The sequence below is a fragment of the Chaetodon trifascialis genome, chromosome 16, assembly GCF_039877785.1.
Source record: "Chaetodon trifascialis isolate fChaTrf1 chromosome 16, fChaTrf1.hap1, whole genome shotgun sequence".
Taxonomy (NCBI): Eukaryota; Metazoa; Chordata; class Actinopteri; order Chaetodontiformes; family Chaetodontidae; genus Chaetodon; species Chaetodon trifascialis.
The window spans coordinates 16,302,615-16,322,956 of record NC_092071.1 but is presented as its reverse complement, the minus strand read 5'-3'; the positions used below and the strand labels follow the sequence as shown (position 1 = coordinate 16,322,956).

The following is a 20,342-nucleotide window of genomic DNA, read 5'->3' as shown; positions in this document are numbered from 1 at the left end:
GAAAGTTGCTAAAAATTAATGAGAAATTAATATATTTTCACTTTGGTTTAAATGGAGCTTTTTTCAGATTCCTATTTTCCCTATGATTAGTGCTAAATTAAGTAGTTATATCTAGGAAATTACTAGAAAATTACAGCCCTTTAAATAAAGCTTACTTTTTTAAAATCAAACTTATGAAACGTGACAAGATTTTTTCTCCTGTAATTGCATTTATTATATATTTTATTATTTAATACGTTCTAAGATAGAGCTATTTGCTTTGCTAGCATTACACGGTGCTGTAAACATTTTTTACTTGAACAATATTACATCAACATTAAAGGTCATTGTCATTAAGTTGTATTCCTAACACATTAGCAATGTTGGTTAACAGCATTGTAATTAACTAAAAAGAGAGAGAGAGAGCGAGAGAGAGAGAGAGAGAGAGAGAGAGAGAGAGAGAGAGAGAAGAAAATGATGGAAAAGATCAGTTCTCACTCGCCTTTAGTCTTACCTTTAGTTTCCTTCAGTTTCTCCAATAAAGTCCTTATGGTGACTTCACACAGACACACCCAGAGCAGCTCTCTCCCGGCCAATCCATCCTCAGTGCCCACAGTGGATGTTATGAGAGGAAAAATCAAACTGCGCCCAACACAAAAAAAAAAAGAAAAAAGAAAAGAAAAAGACAATCACAAGTCCCGCTCTTGCAACATTTTCTGTGAGCCTCCTCTTGAAGTGCGTTCCCCTCTTCCCCTGAGGAGCAGGAGCACGTGGTCCACCTGATCCTCGGATGGACGGAGCACAAGCAGGAGGCTGGCAGGATGAGAGGTGCAGGGCGGGGAAATCTTTGAATGCTCAAGAGTCCAGATGTCAGTTTTAGAGTGAGGAGTCTTCAGGGGAAACAGCAGACAGTTCAACAGGCTTTTTCATTCATTGTGCATTAATACACTGGACTTATATGGTGGAAAATGTTTGACTATTTACTTGAAATGTTGGCTTGCAGTGGTGCAAAGTAACTAAATACATGTAGCCAATTTCTGATTTTGACTTATTTCCAATTCATGCTACTTTCTACTTTTTCTCCACTGCAGTTTTTCACAACCTTTTTGGCTTGTGACCCCTTTCAGTAAAAACAGGGGCTCTTCTTCATATTTCAGTTACCTGTAAAATGTTAGCAGTAAACCTGTCACATGGTTATTCATGATATTTTCAGTAACTGTTCAACTGTTAGCCCAAAGAGGTCAAATTATCAATTTTTTCACTAAAAAAGCAAACATTGCATCATTATTAATGATCTGTAACAGTAGATGGTAAATGGACTGCATTTATTTAACATTTTTCTCGTCTACTCACCACTGAAAGAACTAATGTCAGACCACTCATTTCATACATAATAGTTTGTGTAAGTCACAGGGGCCGTTTCTGCAGAACAAGTACATCTACCCTTTTAATCAATCTTTAATTTCTGATGCTATAATGGACTCTGGTGCTTGTGATTTGATGCCATATATATAGAGCCAAACCCTGCTCTCAACACCACACAGACACACTCCATGATGCAAATGGAGCTTGAAAATCCAGATGATGAAGGCCACAGGAGACAGTCTCCTCATCATCCAGCTCTCTGACAGTCTCAGCTTTAATCAGATCCTTGGGAAATGGAAGGACTGGAGAGTTACTGAGAAAGCCTTCAGGGAGTGGAGCCCAGAGGACTTTACATATGACTGAGATTCAGGCCAGTGAACAGTAAACTACAATCTGCCACCACTATCCCCTGTTGTACTACAAGATTGTTGGTGGAATGTAAAGGAAATCCTGTCTGATAGCAAGAGAGAAGAGAGTTAACAGATCAAGTGTGTCCAAAGAAATCACTTATTATTATGGAAACATAAAGATTACAGCTATACATCTCTGATTAATGATAAATTAAAGTAGGCTTATTATTTCTCTATGGCTCCATTTAAGTGAAATCTTAGCCGCAGGGGGAGGAACACACACACACACACACACACACACACACACACACACACACACACACACACACACACACACACACACATATCCAGTATATATATGCATATACACCTCATAAAAGAGGTGCTACCTAAGATGGGTACTACAAATGAAAAAGAGGGGAAGAACATAAGAGCATGAGGGCTGTAACGCAAACAGAAACTGAAATAAGAGTAAGGAGAAGCAGACAGCATTAAAAAAAAAGGAGGTCAAAGCTTGACTCGTGACAGAAATGTTAAAGGAGTTCATGTCTGCTGCGGGTGGTTCAAATGGAGAAGACACCCTAATTCCCCCAGCGTGGGATTAATAAAGCTATGTCTTATCAAACAGCTACCAGCAGCCTGTTAGCTTAGCACAAAGACTGGAAGCAGGGGGAACCAGCTATGTAGTCTTGACTCCAGAAAGTCACTGCACCTGGTTTATACCCCCCGTAAAAGGCAATGATAAGTGGTTAATACTTATGTTGCACGGAGCCAGGCTAGCTGTTTCCCTGTTCCCAGCCTTTATGCTAAGCTACGCAGAGCAGCTGCTGTGTTTTTAAATGACAAACACCAGTGCTGAACGGTTCCTTTAAATGTGAGTGAGATGCATTGCATTTCTATTATCAGGTGTTTCTATTATTTTGTCCACCCCATCTAAATGTATGGGGCTAGACTGAATGTGAGAAACAGCAGCACAAGCTACAGCCTGAAAATGACCATATGGTTGATATTTTGAACAAATTTGACGCTCAAAACTATAAAGACAAAACACACAAGCAGTTTTCAAATTCATATTTATTGTTACATGTAAAGCACTTAAGAGTAGACAAACAGACCAAATACAATTTGGCCACTGTCGTAGAATATTGGGAAACTACCTGGAATGAAGTTACTGTTTATATTTGGTAATGTTGAATACAATAGAAAAAAGGAAAAACCTTAAAGCGTGAGTACAAGTTGTCTTTGAGACAAGAGGAAGGCACAGCAGAAGCCAGGAGAGTCCAGTCAGCCTGCTCCTCATCCGACGCAACAGACACACACACATAAACAAAAAACAAAACAAAAAAAAAACAAAAACAGAAGCCCAGAAGGACAGAGACTGGACACCTAAAAACAGCATTTACCTTAAGTCATAATCCCAAGACACAAACAAATGACGCGCACAAGAATACAGACAGCACATCAGGCCGGTCACTACTCTCATCTGACCATATGGTTTCTGTATGTAGAAGTTTATGGTGCCTGTTATTAATACATGCTTGAGCTCTAAGTGCCAGGCAATGTTCGGGTGTTTTCCAACATGTGCTACACCTAAACATCCACCTGTGCTTTTTTTTTGGTCTTTTATCACCTTGTCGAGCATGTATCGGTTAAGTGCGATATTCCGGAATGTGTGTTGCTTAGTCAAGGATATACTTTACTTATCAGTCTGAGTAAAAATATGTAAACAACCTTGCAGCTGGAAATATGCATACTGGCTTTATAAAAAAAAAAAAAAACAGCATTCTTATACATCAAAACTTCTGCATATTGAAAGTAACAAGTTGTCCTCTGTAACAGGAGACCCATCTCTTTAAAAATTTTAGTGTTGTTGACTCACCTTAAATAAGAGGACTGCACATTATTCTTCGGTAGACACCTCAAAAGAGGCAGGGATACATGCAAATTTTGACTTCATACCGTTGTGTTATTCTCATTCAACAACAACAACAAAAATAAACATTCTTCATTCCTTCAGTTGGTGGAGCTCTTTCATAACAATAATGGCTTGTGGGTATGAGTTTGGGAAGTGTCACAATGATCCCAGCCAGTGCCTTAGACTCGCTTCATCCCCCGACCCATCAAGCAGGCAAAGACTGTCATCACCATTTTCGGCTTGACCTCCACGAGGTCTTCTGGGAGAGCGTAGACACGGGCTCCGATCTTCCTCGCCATAGAGACGGCGTATCTGTGAACAACAAAAAGGTTGACCTGTTTAAAATTGTTCAGTTTCCAGATTAGCTGCTGCCTCTCTCTCTTTTTGGCACAGAAAAATCATACTTGGCGTTCTCCAGCTTGTCGTCTTCGCTGAGGTTGCCGGTTTTTATCAGGTCGTAGCTGATGCTGCCGGGCTGGATGGCATCTATCAGTTCCAGTACCGCCAAACTGCTGCTGATCTCCTTGTCCTGATCACGACACGGCACTCAGATTAAGGATGGAATACACAGGCATGCCTGACTCATGGGAAAATGTGTGGAGGAAACAGAAATTCACCTTAAAGCTTGAGATCTTGGTTGATTTTCCAGCATCCGCCAACGTTTTGTTCACCCACTTTAAAATGATGTCATCATTCACTTTCTGTCCGTCACCCAGTTCCTCCAGTACATTCAATGTATATCTGAAAGAGTGGAGAGGCAGCGTGTTTGTTATGCATACGAAGCGAGCGCTCCAGTTTAATTAAAAAACAGAACACCACAGAAGAAACTTGAATTCTAATCTTGCATTTTAAGAACAAACACCAAACTTTAATTGCAGCCCAGACTTCTGCTTCGCTGTGATTTTTGGGTCACTCAGACATTGCTGACTCTGACACATGAATTACGGGGAACTACTAAACATGTCAACACACATCCTTTGTGACAGGGAGGCAACGGAGTTTATGGAAATGTGGTCTCAACGTGGAGGAACACACACATTAACAACACCACTGGCATGAAATAGAAGTTACCAACTACCAGCTCCTTTGAAACGGTTTACAGTAAACATACAGTTTTCACGGTGAATCGGACAATGAAGACAATGGTGATTGTAGTGTTTGAAAATACCACACAGAGACACACTGACTGAAAAACAAATCGGCGGCTGGTTGCAGCAGTATTCATTTAGCATCGTGGTCGTGTATCCAGTTAACCGAACGGTTTGATTTGTTTTTTCCTCTTCAGAAAAGCTCAGTAATCCCTTGAGAGTAACTGACTTTTGAGTCTCCTGGTCCCAGAAAAATACATTTGAAGGCCCTCATTTGTCATTTTTTTGTTCTTTATATATCATGATGCATAAAAAAATACTTGTTTTCATTACTTTAATTTGCTATTTCTTCTTTTCTGAAGTGATCCTAATGTAGTTGTGCTTTACCTTCTCATCAGCTGCCACACCATTGCCAGAGTCAGGGTAGCGTTGCCATCGTTCAAGTCCTGCCCGCCGATGCCAACGAGGGAGAACTTGGCTGTTTTGCCCAGTTCCACTGCATAGTTACAATTCTCCAACTAAGGACACAAAATGAAAATAGCTGTTTAAACATCCAAAACCTCCACTCGGAATGACTGAAAATGAATCTGATTTACCTTTTTCATGTTGGTTCCGATCTTGGGGTAAGGCGGCTTGTTGACCTTGTTGTTCCAATCAACGGGCACTTTGATCTTCTCATAGAGTTGAAGGATTACCATGGCATCCTGTAGGTCTCTGTTTGATAAACATTCAAATTAAAGAAGATAAAAGAGAAGAATAGAAGACCCTACGAGGTGTGTACAAAGAGAGATTAACTGTGTTCTCGGATTTCGATTGTGGCACGTACCCATACAGATGATTGACATGTGGGTTCACTCCCAGAGAGTTCATCCAGTTTCGGAATGTCCTCTCTTCTCGTGTCTCACCTAGACAGCAGAGGATCATGGGATTTAGGGGGATGTCAGGTGACATAGCTGGTGACCATACTGGAGGTCTCAGTAATAGTGAGTATATTTCTAAATATGCAGCTTGTCCGTCTCATCAGCTCTTTCTAAATAATTCTCAGAGGTCTGAACTTTAACTTTGTTGCTCACCCAGTCATGAATATTTAATTTTCTATAGAATTACACAAGTTTTCTGGAGTTTTAAGACCAGGTTTAGAAGGACAAGAACTGAAGACTAATTCAGTCGACAGTTATAAATACCTTAGCACAACCAACACACCAGTGGACCTCCATGATGGTACTAGATATGGATACTGGGAGATAGGTGGAAAAACTACACAGCTGGAATATTAAAAGTTAATGATCAAATTGAAAAACTGACTTCTGCTTTTCATGCCCACCTTCCAACAGTCCCCAGTCGATGTCCTCATTCTCAGGTTTGGTCAGCGCTGGATATTTGTTGAACAGATTGGCCACAAAGGCAAGGTTGAGTTTGGGGTTTCCACTGACGACGTCAGCTGGGGTGACAAACTGTCGACAGCCGAGCTTGTCGGCCTGCTGCAGCATGGCCTCTGCCCTCCTTATGTCGTCCCTCTCCTGAACAACACACAGAGCACAGCCTCACATCAGACACACCGTACAGCTGCTACCATGTGCTGGAGATACCCAGCGGTGAGTGCCGACTGTCACAGCGCTTACACTGAAGCCGCTCATGTCAATGTCTATGCGTGGCTGGTCTTCCTCAGTGCCTTTCGGAGAGATTTGATTCAGGAGGTGGAAATAGGCCTTTGAGTCCTGGAAAATAATATAAAAAAAAAAATTGTACAAATGAATGAGCAAGAAAATCCACTGTGGAACATACTTGGAATTTTTGTTTCATTAAGAAAGCTGTACTCCAACTGAGGTACTGATAAACTTGAAACTGCCTGTGAGCAACTCTTACTGCGCACAATAAGTTTTGTATGTTGTCTACCACCTGCTTAAATGCAGTATTTACAGCAGATGTTTTGGCTTAGGCATTTATTAAGTAAAAGCTATGACATGACTCAGAAAAACTGATAATGACTTTTAAATTGTATTTCATAGAATTAAAACACACAAGCAATAGTCAACCAAGACATGGCATGAGAAGAAAATACACAGACAACCAGACAGGTGCAAAGGACAGGTGCAGTAGCTTGTGCACCTGCCTGGTGGATTTATGGAGTGGCCTCAGAGTGTCATGCAATATCCTCCCAATAAATACTGTACATCTGACACAATAATTGTTATTATTCATCTGAATTTCCTTAGTAGGCAAAGAAACAAAAGCACTTTTTAAACCACAAAATGTGTAACAAACACGTCTCGGTCTGCTGAGAGCTAAAAGACGCTGCCCTTTCAATACCATTTTTGGAGCAGTGTAGGCAGATATTAAAGTGAGTTTGTGCAAACATAATCATGCACTGTCTGGCCCAGTGTGCAGACAGATAATTATGTTGTTGGAAATGAACCAGTGAGAAAAAAAAAAAAACATCTTCCTAAGAATTTAAAACCCAAACTTTTTATTTATACTGCATGCAGGCTCACCTTGATGTCACAGCTGAAGTTGTTGATCTTCTGCCAGCCAGCATTTTCCAGGTGAAAGTTTGCCCAGCGCAACAGCAGCTCTTCTGGAGACAGCTTCATCAGGTCCTCCAGGGTCTCCCCGTCTCTCAGCAATGCTGCCAGTGCTGTGGAGGAGTGTTAATGATCAGTTAAGCTACTTGACAACAGACGAGGAGACGCTAGTGATAGGAACACGGACTCAAATATGACTTGTGTAATGTCTCTATCAACTACGGCCTGTACCTTCATTTCTGCTGAGCTCGATGTCGGCAAACAGACCGATCTTGATGATCTGCCACAGAAGGCCCAGCACCAGGTGAGGCTTCCCCTCCTTCAGGTCTAAAGCGCCAATGTTCACCACATGGCAGCCAATAGCAGAAGCCGAGTTCAGGGCCAGGTTCAGATTCTCCTGTAAGTTTCAAAGAGTCAGCTGTTGGAAAATTCAAGTCCAAAGTTAAGAGAAACTTCAGCCCTGAAAAAAGCAAATTGACCTGACCTGTATTGTAAACGGTGTCAGCTTCTTCTTATTTATAGTCCTCTCATCGATAGTGTCTGGCACTGACAGGTTGATCATTTTGCTGCGCAAACGTACAAAATCACATAGAAGACAATGTTAAATAAGGCAAAGAATAGCAGCCTGAATACTCATAGTGGACAAAAGATGAATGAATGTGTGCAAACTCTTTAAGGAACTCCAAAATACAATTTTCCTTGTGGCCAAGCTGTTTAACATTCCAACCATGCAATTACAACGTCCCCAGAGTCCAGCTGGGGAACTATGTCGCATGTCATCGCACATCTCCCTCTCTCCCCTCATTTCTTGTATATACTGAATACTATCTAACAAAAGGGCAAAAGTGCCTCATTTAAACTTTTTACAAATTTTGCCTCTCATTGTGGTGATCAACGCTAATTAAGATGATGCATGCACATGTAAAAATTAGACAAAATGGCGATACTATAAGAAACATCACTTTTCAGCTCTGAAATCTGCTTTGTGCTCATCTAAAAACTGACATGATAAATTGTTGATTGCTTGTAAGACTTAAAACCTTTTTTAGCTGTTCAATGTTAACTGCCATTCAGCCCAATATGATCTACCTTTACAATGGTGTTTGCAATTTACTTAATGTTTAAGTCATTTTCTGTTTCAGCTGATGTTTGTGATCCTTAAACTGGTGATTTGACAAAAAGCGACATATAAATGGAAGAATCATTTATGGATATTTTTCTAGTTCTGTAATAGTATCAATATCTCTTCTGTAATGCGAGGCAGAATGTTGTGGTGGTTGACTGAGATTCCCTGACACAGGCTGATATTTGTCTTCTCCTCAGCCAGAATGTGATCACAACATTAAGTGCAGTGAGATGCAGGTATTTGACATTTACTTCACAAGGGAGGGAGGGAGGAGTTGTGTTGCTAGCTTGAAGTGAAAACTCTCACCAGAGGACTATACCGTCTCCGACAGACGTGAAGAGAGAGTCTGTGTTGGGGTCCATGGGCAGGACATGGTTGCAGTCCGAGTCCTTGGCCAGAGCAGTGTTGATCCAGTTCACAAAGGCATATCGCTCCTCCTCTGTAACAATGATCATAAACAGGCATCAGTTAAACGCTCGATTTAAACAACATAAAGTGACAGTATTGCTCATAATGACCCATTTCAGTGGGTCACATTGTCCATTATGGGTTTCTTCGATGGTAAATGGCACTTCTGTAGCTGGAGCGCAGAGGGTACAAAGTCAACAGTTTATGACAAGCTTTAACAGCGGCTGGAGAGAGGAAGGAGACATTACCAGAGAACGAGTGTTGTGTGCCTTCACACATCCCTCCGATAGCCAGGATGCCTTCTTTTCTGTTGATGGCTTTGCGGAAAGTTTTCGCGATTTCACTGCTCCTCAGCTCCTGCACGATCTAAAAAGAGACCAGAGACCGCTCAGAGACAAATCAGCCCCGTGCCACTACCATCCTACATTGTTGTTCTAGGCTGAAATATATTGTCTAACATGAACACGCAGTGGCCACTTTATTAGGCACAACTATCTAATCTAATGCAATTCAATACAACAGCTCAGCCACAAAGTCTGCCAGTATGAAGTTTATGGCGTTTAGATTTTTTTTTAGATGTAATTGCATGTTTATTACTAAAGTCATAGTTAAAGGTGAGGTGACTACATGAGGGTGGCACCTCTGAATATAAAGCAGTCCAGCACAACACCACCACTGACTAAACACAGACACAAAACCTCAATGCGAAGAACATAAAGTAGTATCAAAAGCAGTATAAAAAAACTAAAAAACAAAACAAAAGCTAGACTTTATGTAGATCACTTTATGTACATGTGTATCTAATAAAGTGCCCATTGATCTGTATACCACTCTGAATATCTGCAAATCTATTAAGGAATCACAACCAAAAAGAAATAAACTCTTCAGCTGCAGTAAGTCTGTGTAAAAGCCTCAAACATCTTCTCTTGTTTTACTGTTGTTTGCGTCCCTTGCTGTCTTGTCCATCTCCTGCTACCCATCATGACAGCCAAGGTCACTCGGCAGACACAACAGTACTGCTCAAGTTTCTCCTCACTGGCGTGAAAACATAAAGTCAACCTGGAAGCTGAAGGGCTGAGAAGACACGGTGAACATCTATGCTAGTGACTGAGGTCCAGGAAGATGTCGTGTTGATGGGTTCATAAATGCTGCTGATGTTGTGTTGTTCATTTAAGTACAGTGTAGTGATGTAAAGTGAGACATCACATCTAAGTACTACAGTGTTGACTGTGTGAGTGCCAGTATGTCATTAGTGTCATCAACAGTAACACTAAACCACTAGAGCTATGGCTGTTATCATCCTTGACACAAACACCACCCTAAGGCTTGTCCCTACATCCCAATAATTAATAATTATCTGTAAACACTAAATTAGTCTCAACAACAACTAATGGGGGCATAGAAGGCTCCGTGGTGTGAGCTCATACTGTATGCAGCTTATCAATAACACACAGCATGTGAGCTGCTTCAGACAAAGCTGCTTTGAAAAAACATATTCTATGCTAATAGGCGTGATATTTCCTGAAGCTGAAGTTATCTCTGCTTCATCGGTGACCTCAGCCCCACAGACGCTGAGTGTGACCACAATGAGCTATTTAGCCTGGCACCATGAGACTTGTTTAAAAAAAGCACAGCACAATTTATCACAAACATACACAAGAGTCATACACATTTTTGGGCACTCTAGGTAAAAGACGCAACCTCAACAAGAAAATCATGACCTTTCACAGACGATAAGATTTCCATTAAATTCAGCAAATTAGCAAAAAGCTTTTTGTTTTATCTTAACACGCACATCTATGGGCAGTAAAGAGCACATCCACATTCATTCCCCATGCATTAAATCTGGGTTGTTATCGTTACCTAAGAACATATTTTATGGCTTAACACACACCCAACTAACACAATGGAGCAGTGCCGTTTAGCAGCTAACTGGAAGTCCACCGTGGTCCTCCCTTCCCGCCAGCACATGAACACAGTTTAACAGCCAAATCCAAGTTTTGCAACTGAACAGCAATGCAACCTTAAATGGCACATCTGAACACAGTTGCCCTGTGAATGGCTGCTCTCCCTAAACGACTGCTCCCTCATCACTGCTGAAAATAGTGGAACTCACGCACTCACTTTGCTGACCTCACTTCCACATTCCTTGAGTATATCTGTGTGTGTGCGCGGTTTGTAGAGGCTTTTCAACTCTGTTGTGCATGTAGCTGCTAAAAGTTGCTTTGCATACCGGCTCCATTCAGGAGGGCGAGGTGCTTGTTGGCAGAAGAGAAAACAAAGACCGACAGAAGGTGAGTTCCACTTCACCTACCGCCAGAAACTCGTCAAAGCTGATTTTATTATCCTTGTTACGGTCAAGTTTCTGGATGATCTCTCGAACCACGTATCCTGGTAGAGCATGGCCGGCATTTTTAAGGAGTTCGTTGAGTTCAAAATCACAGATATGCCCATCGCTGTCCAGATCTACAGGAAGACAAAACGAACCATTAGATACCATCAGACATCAGGACATGGGCTGAAAACTCCTGTAACAATGATAGAACAGTGTACAGTGATACAAAACAGAAAGAAATAACAGTCATAACAAGCTGTAACCAGCACGTATTTTAAATACACGATTATTAAATATCCTAATTAATGACAGATATGATAAAATCTACTCACCAATTTTTGAAAAGATCTCCCTCATCTCCTCCTTTTCCTCCTGTGTTATCTTTGCAGACATTTTACTGTGATTGACCTGAGGTGGTCAGTCAGAGAGGTGAGACTGTGGGGAAGAAAATCAGTGAATAAAAGACTTGAGTGGAACCCAATCTCGATCAGCCTCCCACAAACCACATTTCTGCCCCTGAATTGTATCCAGACTGCCGTAACCTTCTGTGCCTTCAGCCCCCTTAACTCGAGTCAACCCTCTCACTGCTTGCTGTCCTGCTCCTCAGATCACAGACTAGCCTCAATTTATCTGCCTCCTTTGCAATGGAGAAATGACCTTTCCACTCTCGGCAGAACAAAATACCTTCAGTATCTTCTGTCATGTCTAAAAATCTTAAAGCTGTACCTCATATACCCGACCCCGCCCTCTCATCCCCCACCCCTGCTGATCATATCTACTGTTCTCCGCAGTTTCTTGCTTGAGCTCTTTTCCTTTTCCAAGTACGTCTCTCTCCCATAATCAAAGTAATTTCCTGTTAGCTCCATTGTATAGCAATGAGCCCATGCTGTAAAAAAAACAAACAAAAAACAGCCAGAGTAACTCCAGACACACTGAAACAGAACGTCCAAATCCTCTCAAGCTGACCACTTTTGCTGTAATCTCCTTATGCCCTTTTATCTGTCCTACAAATGGAATTAAATCATTTTATTTTAGTCTTTAAATACTCTTTCAAGCAAACTGAGCTAGCTGTAAAGAAAAGCGATGGAGAGCGCATCCAGTTTTATGTGACAATGCAACATCTGGAATATTTGTGAGCCTTCTGTGAGGGCTGCCCCTCTGAAACGTAAAGGACCTTGAGGCTCTTCTATCAGGAATTTGTATGGGTTATATTTTAAAATTTTAGCTGAGGTAAGTGCCCCACCCAGCTGAAAACAATCATTTAAATGTGTGAAGACTAACTTCACATAACAAGGCTACAGCCAGGAGACTAGTTATTCTGAGAGTTCCTTTGCTTGACTAAGAACTCTGTGTTTCTGAACTCCTCTGAGGGCAACGCAACCATTTGAAAATCACCGAGTATAAGGAATTCCTCTGAGTACCTCCTTCCCGTTCTGTAGTGGCAGAGGAATGCATGAGGCCTAGGCAGATCGAGCTTCACTTACAGAGAGGTGGGCAGGGTGTACTGCCCGGCTCTCGATGACTAAACTGGTGTGTTGGCATTCCTTTCGAACACAAGTGTTCAGAAAACAAAGATGAGGCTTATACTGCGGTCAACTGGAGATCACAGATTTTTCCAGACAGAAAAGTGTTCCCATTCCCTGATTTAAAGTACAGATTGTTGATTTTCACTGTGTATTAGTCAGAAATCCTGGGCAAGGCCATTTCTGGTTTCCACAGTGCCGCATGTTTAAAACCATATTAGGAAATAGTTGACTGTCTAGTTAGTCAAATGGATCACAATCTACCTGATTATTAGAAATAATTCTTAAAAGCAATCTATGCTTGAATGGGTGAATTTCTTTGAGTGCTTTCAGCCAGTCTCTCTGTGGCCACAGCAGCCTCACGGGCACACATTCAAGCAGAGAAACAATGAACAAAAGTCCAGTAACGGTGCATCCTCTTTCATGAATGAAACTATTAATAGTATTCATGAAAGATGATTCAACAGTAGCCATGTGGTCAAGATGTGTCTCAGTTCCTGTAATGCTACTCTTCCAAACAAAACAAACTGATGAAATGACAACACTTTGACTGACAAAATCAAAAATGAGCTTGTTGTCAAATGAGATGTAAAACAGTAGAAAACTGGTTCTAGGGAACAACAGTAATACGGGCACATTTGTCACTTTAATCAGCAAAAACACTAACAGAGATGCTTTTAAATGCCACCCTATGAAGCCCAGAGAACAGGGTGTTTTTCTTCTACAAAGTAACACTAAATCGTGGCGAGCACAAACTCCTGAGTAAACGATTAGGAAAATGACGATGCCAGCGTTGCTATATTTAACTTCTCTCCAGAAGGATGTGAAATGTGGCTGCTGAAGTCAGCCCAGCTACAATAAGGGCCGACAAACATTACGTCTTTGCCAGCCCCTGTCACACCCTCGACAGAGGGAGAGTGGAAACAGAAGAGGGGTTAAGTACACGGAGCAAGGGCACAGATGGCAACAGACAAATGTGAGACGTATCACTGCTGCAATAGAAGAATAGAGGGTTTGTAGTCACTGTCACAAACCACGGCAATAAGTCCTGTGTCATGCTAGAAAATGAGTTCAGAGTGTCAGGCTCCAAAGACAGTTGCTGTCTTTGACAGCTGAACGGTGCACTTCGAGAGAAGAGAAAATTCCTGCACTCTTCAACTAAGTGCAACAGCAAACTTGGCTCATGTACGCCTGAGAGCACATCAATACTACTGACAGAGTCCAAATCAGTCAGTGCTTGGCTACAGAGCAAGAGTTTTAACATAAAATGATGCTGCCATTCTTTTGACTAATAAATACAATGACAAAAAATATTTGGAATATTTGGAATAGATGTTGAAATTTTGAACATTAGACTAAAAATAAGGAGGGATTCAAAAAGCTCCAGTGGGATGCAGTAACATGAAATAAAAACTAAAGACGCAAGTCCTACACACATCTGTGTAAGTTGTCAGTATCCAGGTCACGTGACATCCAGCAGTAGCAAAACAAGAGCAACTGGACTTGTTTTGTAGTCTTTAATATAATTCACCACTCCTTCAAGACGTCCTCTCAGTTCTCTTGCTCTTGTTTTACAACTAGATATCACACATATGCAAGTATTTCTTTCCAAGCACCAGCTTTAATTGTGGAGCCAGAAAAAGCACGTTGACGCTGTTTACAATCGCCTTTGATAGATCTTTCAGTCAATTTAAAGCAGAGGGCTGATCCCAGATGGCTGAGTTAAATGTGCAGAGCCGACACACCCCGTCCTGCCAGTGTTTCATCCACACAGTTACATGGGAAATATGAGGCACACAAATAGATTTGGGCACTCTTCCCAAGTGTGGTCAAGCTCATACGCACACACCCAACATACTCTGCAAGAATACGAACATTTTTACTCAGTCACAATCGCCTGCAGATGTGATGCAAACTCGTAAACACCGAGCTGTCTGTAACAACAGCCCTTTACTTCCTCTTCAGGCTGTGTGGAAAAGATAAGCATGGCCATCCTGACAGGTAAGGAGGAGGTGACGACAACAAATACTGTATGTGGAGTTTACACAGCTTTGACATCATGTCCAGCTGCGAACTTAACACCATGGGCTGGGTTTAGGAGTATCATAAAAGCTCACCAAGCTAGCATATACAGTGAATCACCATGGAAATATTCAAATGAAATAGTCCCTTGACAGTACCCCTAAATGCTCTCCCGTATACAAGTTCTTACCAAATGAAAGGATATAGCTGTAGCAAAGGATGCAGCACATCAAAGACATTGCAAAGACGTTAGCACAGGAATCCCTACCAACCACCATTTAAGAATGTCATTAGACAGGTTAGGGAGGTACCACGATTAACAATGTGTGTGCTGTTTATGCTTGAGGTAAGCAACCACACCTGCACAGGTTTGCAATTACAGTCACTGTGAAGTACTCCTCCTCAGGCAAGCATGACACATGCTCTTTAGCAAGACACTGGATCGCTCTCTAGTCAAAGGTCATTTTATGTGCCTGACCCCAGACACAAACAAAGGACACAGACATAGAGAGAGTTTCTTTGGGGAGATTAATGACTCACTGACTACAGAGAGTGCTTTCTGATTGGAATCATTTAAAAAAAAAAAAAACATACAAAACTACAACACTTAAAGAGGAGCACAAAAACACAGTAGGCAAAGACAAGTGCATCTAATAACTTGATCACTTTCACTGTGATGGAACACGTCAAGGCACCTGTGTAAAATCCTGACAGCACAGAAAGTGGACAACCTGTTCTTGCGCACAAAATGTAAGCACACTCCCTCACCCGTCCTGCCTGTCTGATTTGTCTTCACAGAGATAACATCAGACATGTAATGTCTGCATTTAAAACACCTACAGCAGGCGCTCTAATGTGGTTCTGCAGCATGCACAAGGGAAAGTGGCATTTTACTTCAGCTGTTGTGAAGCATACTCATACCACACATGCAAGCTCATGGGCAATTTGACCACATCAATCAGGCTAATGACAGGCACAGAGTTAAAATGAATTACAGCTCTTGTCTTTCCCACAAAGGAAATGCAAACAGAATTTTTTCCACTGCTGACACAATTAACAATATTTGCTCTCCTGAGGCCTGATTGTCTTTAACAAATTAACACATTTTCGCAAACACACACCATCTTTAACCCTGGATAGAGAAACAAGAAATACTTAATAATACTGAATAGTTGCCAAAAATCATCAGCAAACAGCAGCAATGCAAGCAAAAGGACCGCTGATGGGCGAATGTATTCACAACACACTTGTTGTTCCAAGTCACAATATTTCTCAAGTTCAAATGTGGGTCTGCCTGATACTATTAGACTTTCTCGCTCGACCCTGTCCCAACAGTGATCCACAACTGGGATCCCAGATGTAAGTTCTCTGCAGCTCCAGATGGCTGGACAGGAAAAATCTGTTAAATCACTCAGAGCAATAAACTAGTTTAAATAAACCACTGTTTTACATGAGCTCAAAAGCACAGAGTAACTAATCGGGCTGTCTCTTTTCAGTGTTAAAACAATTAACTTTCACAGTGTACTGTAACACCCACGTTAATACAGACTATATAAGAGCAATGTCTTTTGGAGGATCAGCTAGACCCACTCATGTACAGTGAGTGAAAGTCCACTGTCCAAACGTCTCATACTAATTAAAAAAAAAAGTGCTGGCATCACATCAAGCGTCAACAGAAAAACATGGGAACTGTCATCAGAAGGACAAACCGGGAACATTTTAACAATTAGCGCAGGCTCCACCCTCGCAGCATCCCCGGTGAACGGCGGCGTGCGAAAGGGTTGAAACTTACGTACTTCTTACTGGGACATTTTTCCATATTCACAAATATGAAGCGATAGAAAAAAAACATGGAGCCTGTGCACACTAACACTGAAATTACTCAAATTAGCACCTACGCGGAGTTACTACTTACCTAAGCTCTGTCTTTAACAAATACTTACTTCTATAAAAGTGACCTGGTCGCAAATTAAATAAGTGAGACTAATTTAACTGAGGATACTAATTTAGTTCAGACCTATTCAGCGCCGTGAGAACGAGTACGCTACAGTGAAGGTGTAGCTAAAGCTAGCCGGCTAACGACAGACGTGCAAGTTTTATGGGCAGGAAACTATCCCTGTTTACTCTCGCAAAGCCACCCCTTCAAACACAGGACAACGGCTATCACAGAGAGGACAGGCTAGGACAAGAATGTTACTCTACAAAATGCTATTGAGACAAACTCTAGCAGTAAGTGGTCGTTGCTCTAGAAGTTGCCAGGACATTGGTACTCACTGTCGTTGCGCCTGAAACTCCAGACAGCGTCCAGCTTGCGGTCCTGCCTCCTCCACGTAGAGACAAAAGTAGACGGCGGTTGGAATGTTTGCCCCGCCCCGTCGGTGACGTCACCTCCAGACGTTGAGATCCGGTCTGTGGAGCCTGGTCTGTGCTGAAAACATGACAAATACAGTGTGCGGTACTGAAAGCGCAGGTTAACTGAGAAAGGTAAAAAGAAAGGAATAATCAGAAGAATATACAATAAAAAATAAGAGAAGAAATAGAAACCAGACAGGAGCAGTTATACTCAAAACAACAGTGCAGTGTACATACAGTACCCACCACCAGTGCTGTACTGAAAGTAATAGGGCAATTTTGTCTCAAGTGGAGGGACATTAGACAGCAAAGTATATGTGAGAGTCACACAATACCATCTATTATAACAACACGCAGCAGAATAACATATAATATGATTACGAAATCATACTTAGTATTTGTCTGTATTCCACGTTCTTCCATTGACCTAGTTCATTTCTCTTCTTATGTACTGTCTTTGTTTTATGTGGACAACATTTGTATGTGCTATATGGGAGAGGTTACAGCTGCATTTTATTGTGCAATCTGGTTGAGCGTGCTCTTAACATAACTGATGGTTTAAAATTAACATTAAAAAAGAAATCATAACATATATGTGGGTGGAGGTATGTATGAGTAGGTTTTATTGTTTATATAAGAGATGTTGCCTCCCCTTGGATCTAGATGAGGCGTAAAAGTCATCTAGATAACATCATCACAAGGTAAAGATGTGGCCCAAAAAAGGCTAAAAGCTAGCCCTGGAAGCAACAAAGTCAGAATATGAACAGACTGAAATCGATTTGCAGTCGAAATTAGGAGGGTAGTGGCTCAAGATTAGTGTGCTTATAAATTATTAATATCCACCCATTCATCAATGCTTCTTCTTTGCAGTGTAACATACAAGAGGGTCAGTCTTTACTGCCGATAAAGGCCTGTCAAGAAGTGAAAGAAATATAAATCATGCTGGGTCTACAAGAAGTCATTGATGAGGTGGGCCAAGGGGAACAAGACTGTGGTTTTAGATGCTCTAAGAAACACAAACTGCCCTCAGGAAAATAGCTTTATGGTGCAATGTGAAAAGAAGTTTACCTGAAGGGTTTATACATTTTTGATTCCTCAAAACATATCAGCAAAATAGTGGAAGCACTTAAAAAATAAATAACTGTGCTGAGGATCTGTTGACCAGTGTGGTAAATGAATCAATCAATCTTACATGATTTACAGTGTCAGTTCAAGGCAGGAAAGGAGACATCAGAAAATGCAAAACATGGTGGTATACATACTGGAGATGTTGACAGCGTTGATGATACTACAGTGGGGAAAATAGTCAAAACAAATTCCATCTGTGTTAATGCCAAGTGTATGTGGGTTTTTGCTTGTGCTGTGTTAAAGGGGAAAACAGACTAGCTGCTTGGCAAAGCAATCTGTGATACAGGGAACAGCAGCGGTTTCTGTTAATCCGAAGCCAAATGCATTATGAGAAAAGCTCAGAGAGTATTGCTGTAATAGATAACTGCAGGTAAGTCATTTGTAGACTGCAAAATGTTGAACAGTCTGTAAAAACACAACAACTGCATGACTGCACAATGTTTGAAGAAGTCATAATGACAAGAGGTTGGATAATGAAAGAGCAGTTAGTGAAATATGTTGCTTGAAATATGAGACATATAGTGAAGTGGTAAAAAACTAAATTGAGGATGAGGCATATGGAAGTATTTACACTAAATAATAGCCTATCAAGCATGACCTTAACTAACAAAATGTACCAGGTGCTGATGTTTTTGACAGAGGGTAGAGAAACACTGACAGTTTTTAGGATACATCTTAGTGCAAGGGAATTACCACTAGTCAAAACTGTAAGCATGAGTACGATGGATCCTATGTAAGACAGCTAGTAATAGTTACTGAATCCAACTCCAGTTCTAGGAATATGTAGGTAGCACTCAACTTGGCATCGCTATTGATTAATCTCCTTCAAGACTCTGTCTCAGCACCTGACACAGATCTTTGCACTGACCACCCAATCAGTGGGTAGTAGTCACGTAATACAAAACCCTACTGCATCGGCTGCTGATTTCCCTTTGATCTCAGCAACTGAAATAGAACAGAGGCCACCTGGGCTGGTGGTTAGAGGGCTAGGCATGGACTCATGGAACTGCAGTTACATCCATTAACTACTACTTCTATTTTGTATGCACAACACCTTCTAACAGGCTTCACTATTGGTTACCACTGGAGGTGAAGGCCAATAGGGATGTGATGTATTCCCAGTTGGGCAGGAGAACTGCAACTACCTGGACCCAACTGCTGACTGGGCAAAAGAGTTCAAATGGTCAAGTCATAGGTCACCGCATCCCAAAAGATCATCAACCTGAAGCACCAGAGGTCATATCCCTGAGATATGACTGCACAAGAGTGGATGAGGAGGACCAAGACGTGGCCAGACAGATGTCCTCCATTGACATGCCACTGAATAGGGTGGCTAATGAGGCAATAACCCTGAGTTTGCCCTAAACCTTGCCAGCTGGGTGCTACCTGTTATCTCTCAAACAGTTGGTCTGACTTCCTCAAGCTAGCTGTATAGTTCACATGACAGCAGAAGGTGCACACCAGGTACAGGGTCTCATTGCAGTTGTGTGTGTGTGTGTGTGTGTGTGTGTGTGTGTGTGTGTGTGTGTGTGTGTGTGTGTGTGTGTGTGTGTGGCAATCTTGGCAGAAAGAGTTTCATGAGTGGGTGGTTCCCAGCCATAAAATGATCAAAACCGCTGTGGCTTGCTGCTGTCCCTGCTGCAAACTCCCCCAAGGTAGAAACTAAAGGTTCTGTTTTCACACCAACCTGAAAACATGTACGTGAACACATAGGTAGGAGGGGGCCTGTGCGCTTAGGATTGTTGAGACCACAGCAGTCAGGATCCCTAAATCACTCATCTTCTCCCTCTCAACTGCCAAACCAGTGCTGTTCCAGGATGGGAGGAGAAAAGATGCTCTCTCCCACCTGTACTAATATGCAGGCAGGTCTGGGATTGACCATGTCACCTGGACTACATCTTGGACCAACCAAGTGCTTGGGTGTTCTGGACTGGTGCTACCACTATGAGACAAAACTGCTGCATGCTCATCCTGTGACGTTTTGCTGAGTGCTGTCTGTACTCAAGGTGGCTGACCAAAAAAGGGCGATGAGCAGCTTTTACATTAAATTGCTACATACAGTTGCTGAGCCTGAGCCTCCAAGAAGGTTAACCAAGAGCGAAGCCCGATGGAGGGCGTCGTACTTACGAAGGAGAACAACAAAGACAACGCTGGTACCTGATCCACACTCCGGTGCAGCAGGTGGCGGTAAAGCACGGTAAGTTAACATTGTCGGCGTGCGTTAAACCT

The 20,342-nt window shown here is 41.8% G+C and overlaps 1 protein-coding gene across 2 annotated transcripts; it reads right to left on the bottom strand.

Moving 5' to 3' along the window:
* Window positions 1-2,750: 2,750 nt before the first annotated feature.
* Window positions 2,751-16,971, bottom strand: LOC139344760 (plastin-3-like). Of its 2 annotated transcripts, XM_070983133.1 has the most exons (16): window positions 16,908-16,971; window positions 11,421-11,523; window positions 11,068-11,219; window positions 9,002-9,119; window positions 8,652-8,784; window positions 7,704-7,785; window positions 7,451-7,616; window positions 7,190-7,332; window positions 6,320-6,415; window positions 6,022-6,217; window positions 5,524-5,602; window positions 5,294-5,411; window positions 5,085-5,215; window positions 4,227-4,350; window positions 4,014-4,138; window positions 2,751-3,921 (listed from the first exon to the last, which is right to left on the bottom strand). In XM_070983133.1, the coding sequence occupies exons 2-16, from the start codon at window positions 11,479-11,481 to the stop codon at window positions 3,789-3,791; spliced, it is 1,857 nt and encodes a 618-aa protein (XP_070839234.1). In that variant the 5' UTR covers window positions 11,482-11,523; window positions 16,908-16,971; the 3' UTR covers window positions 2,751-3,788. The 2 variants fall into 2 exon arrangements, with proteins under 2 accessions (XP_070839234.1, XP_070839235.1); XM_070983134.1 differs by lacking the exon at window positions 16,908-16,971 and having other exon boundaries at window positions 11,421-11,778.
* Between the last annotated feature and the right edge of the window lie 3,371 nt (window positions 16,972-20,342).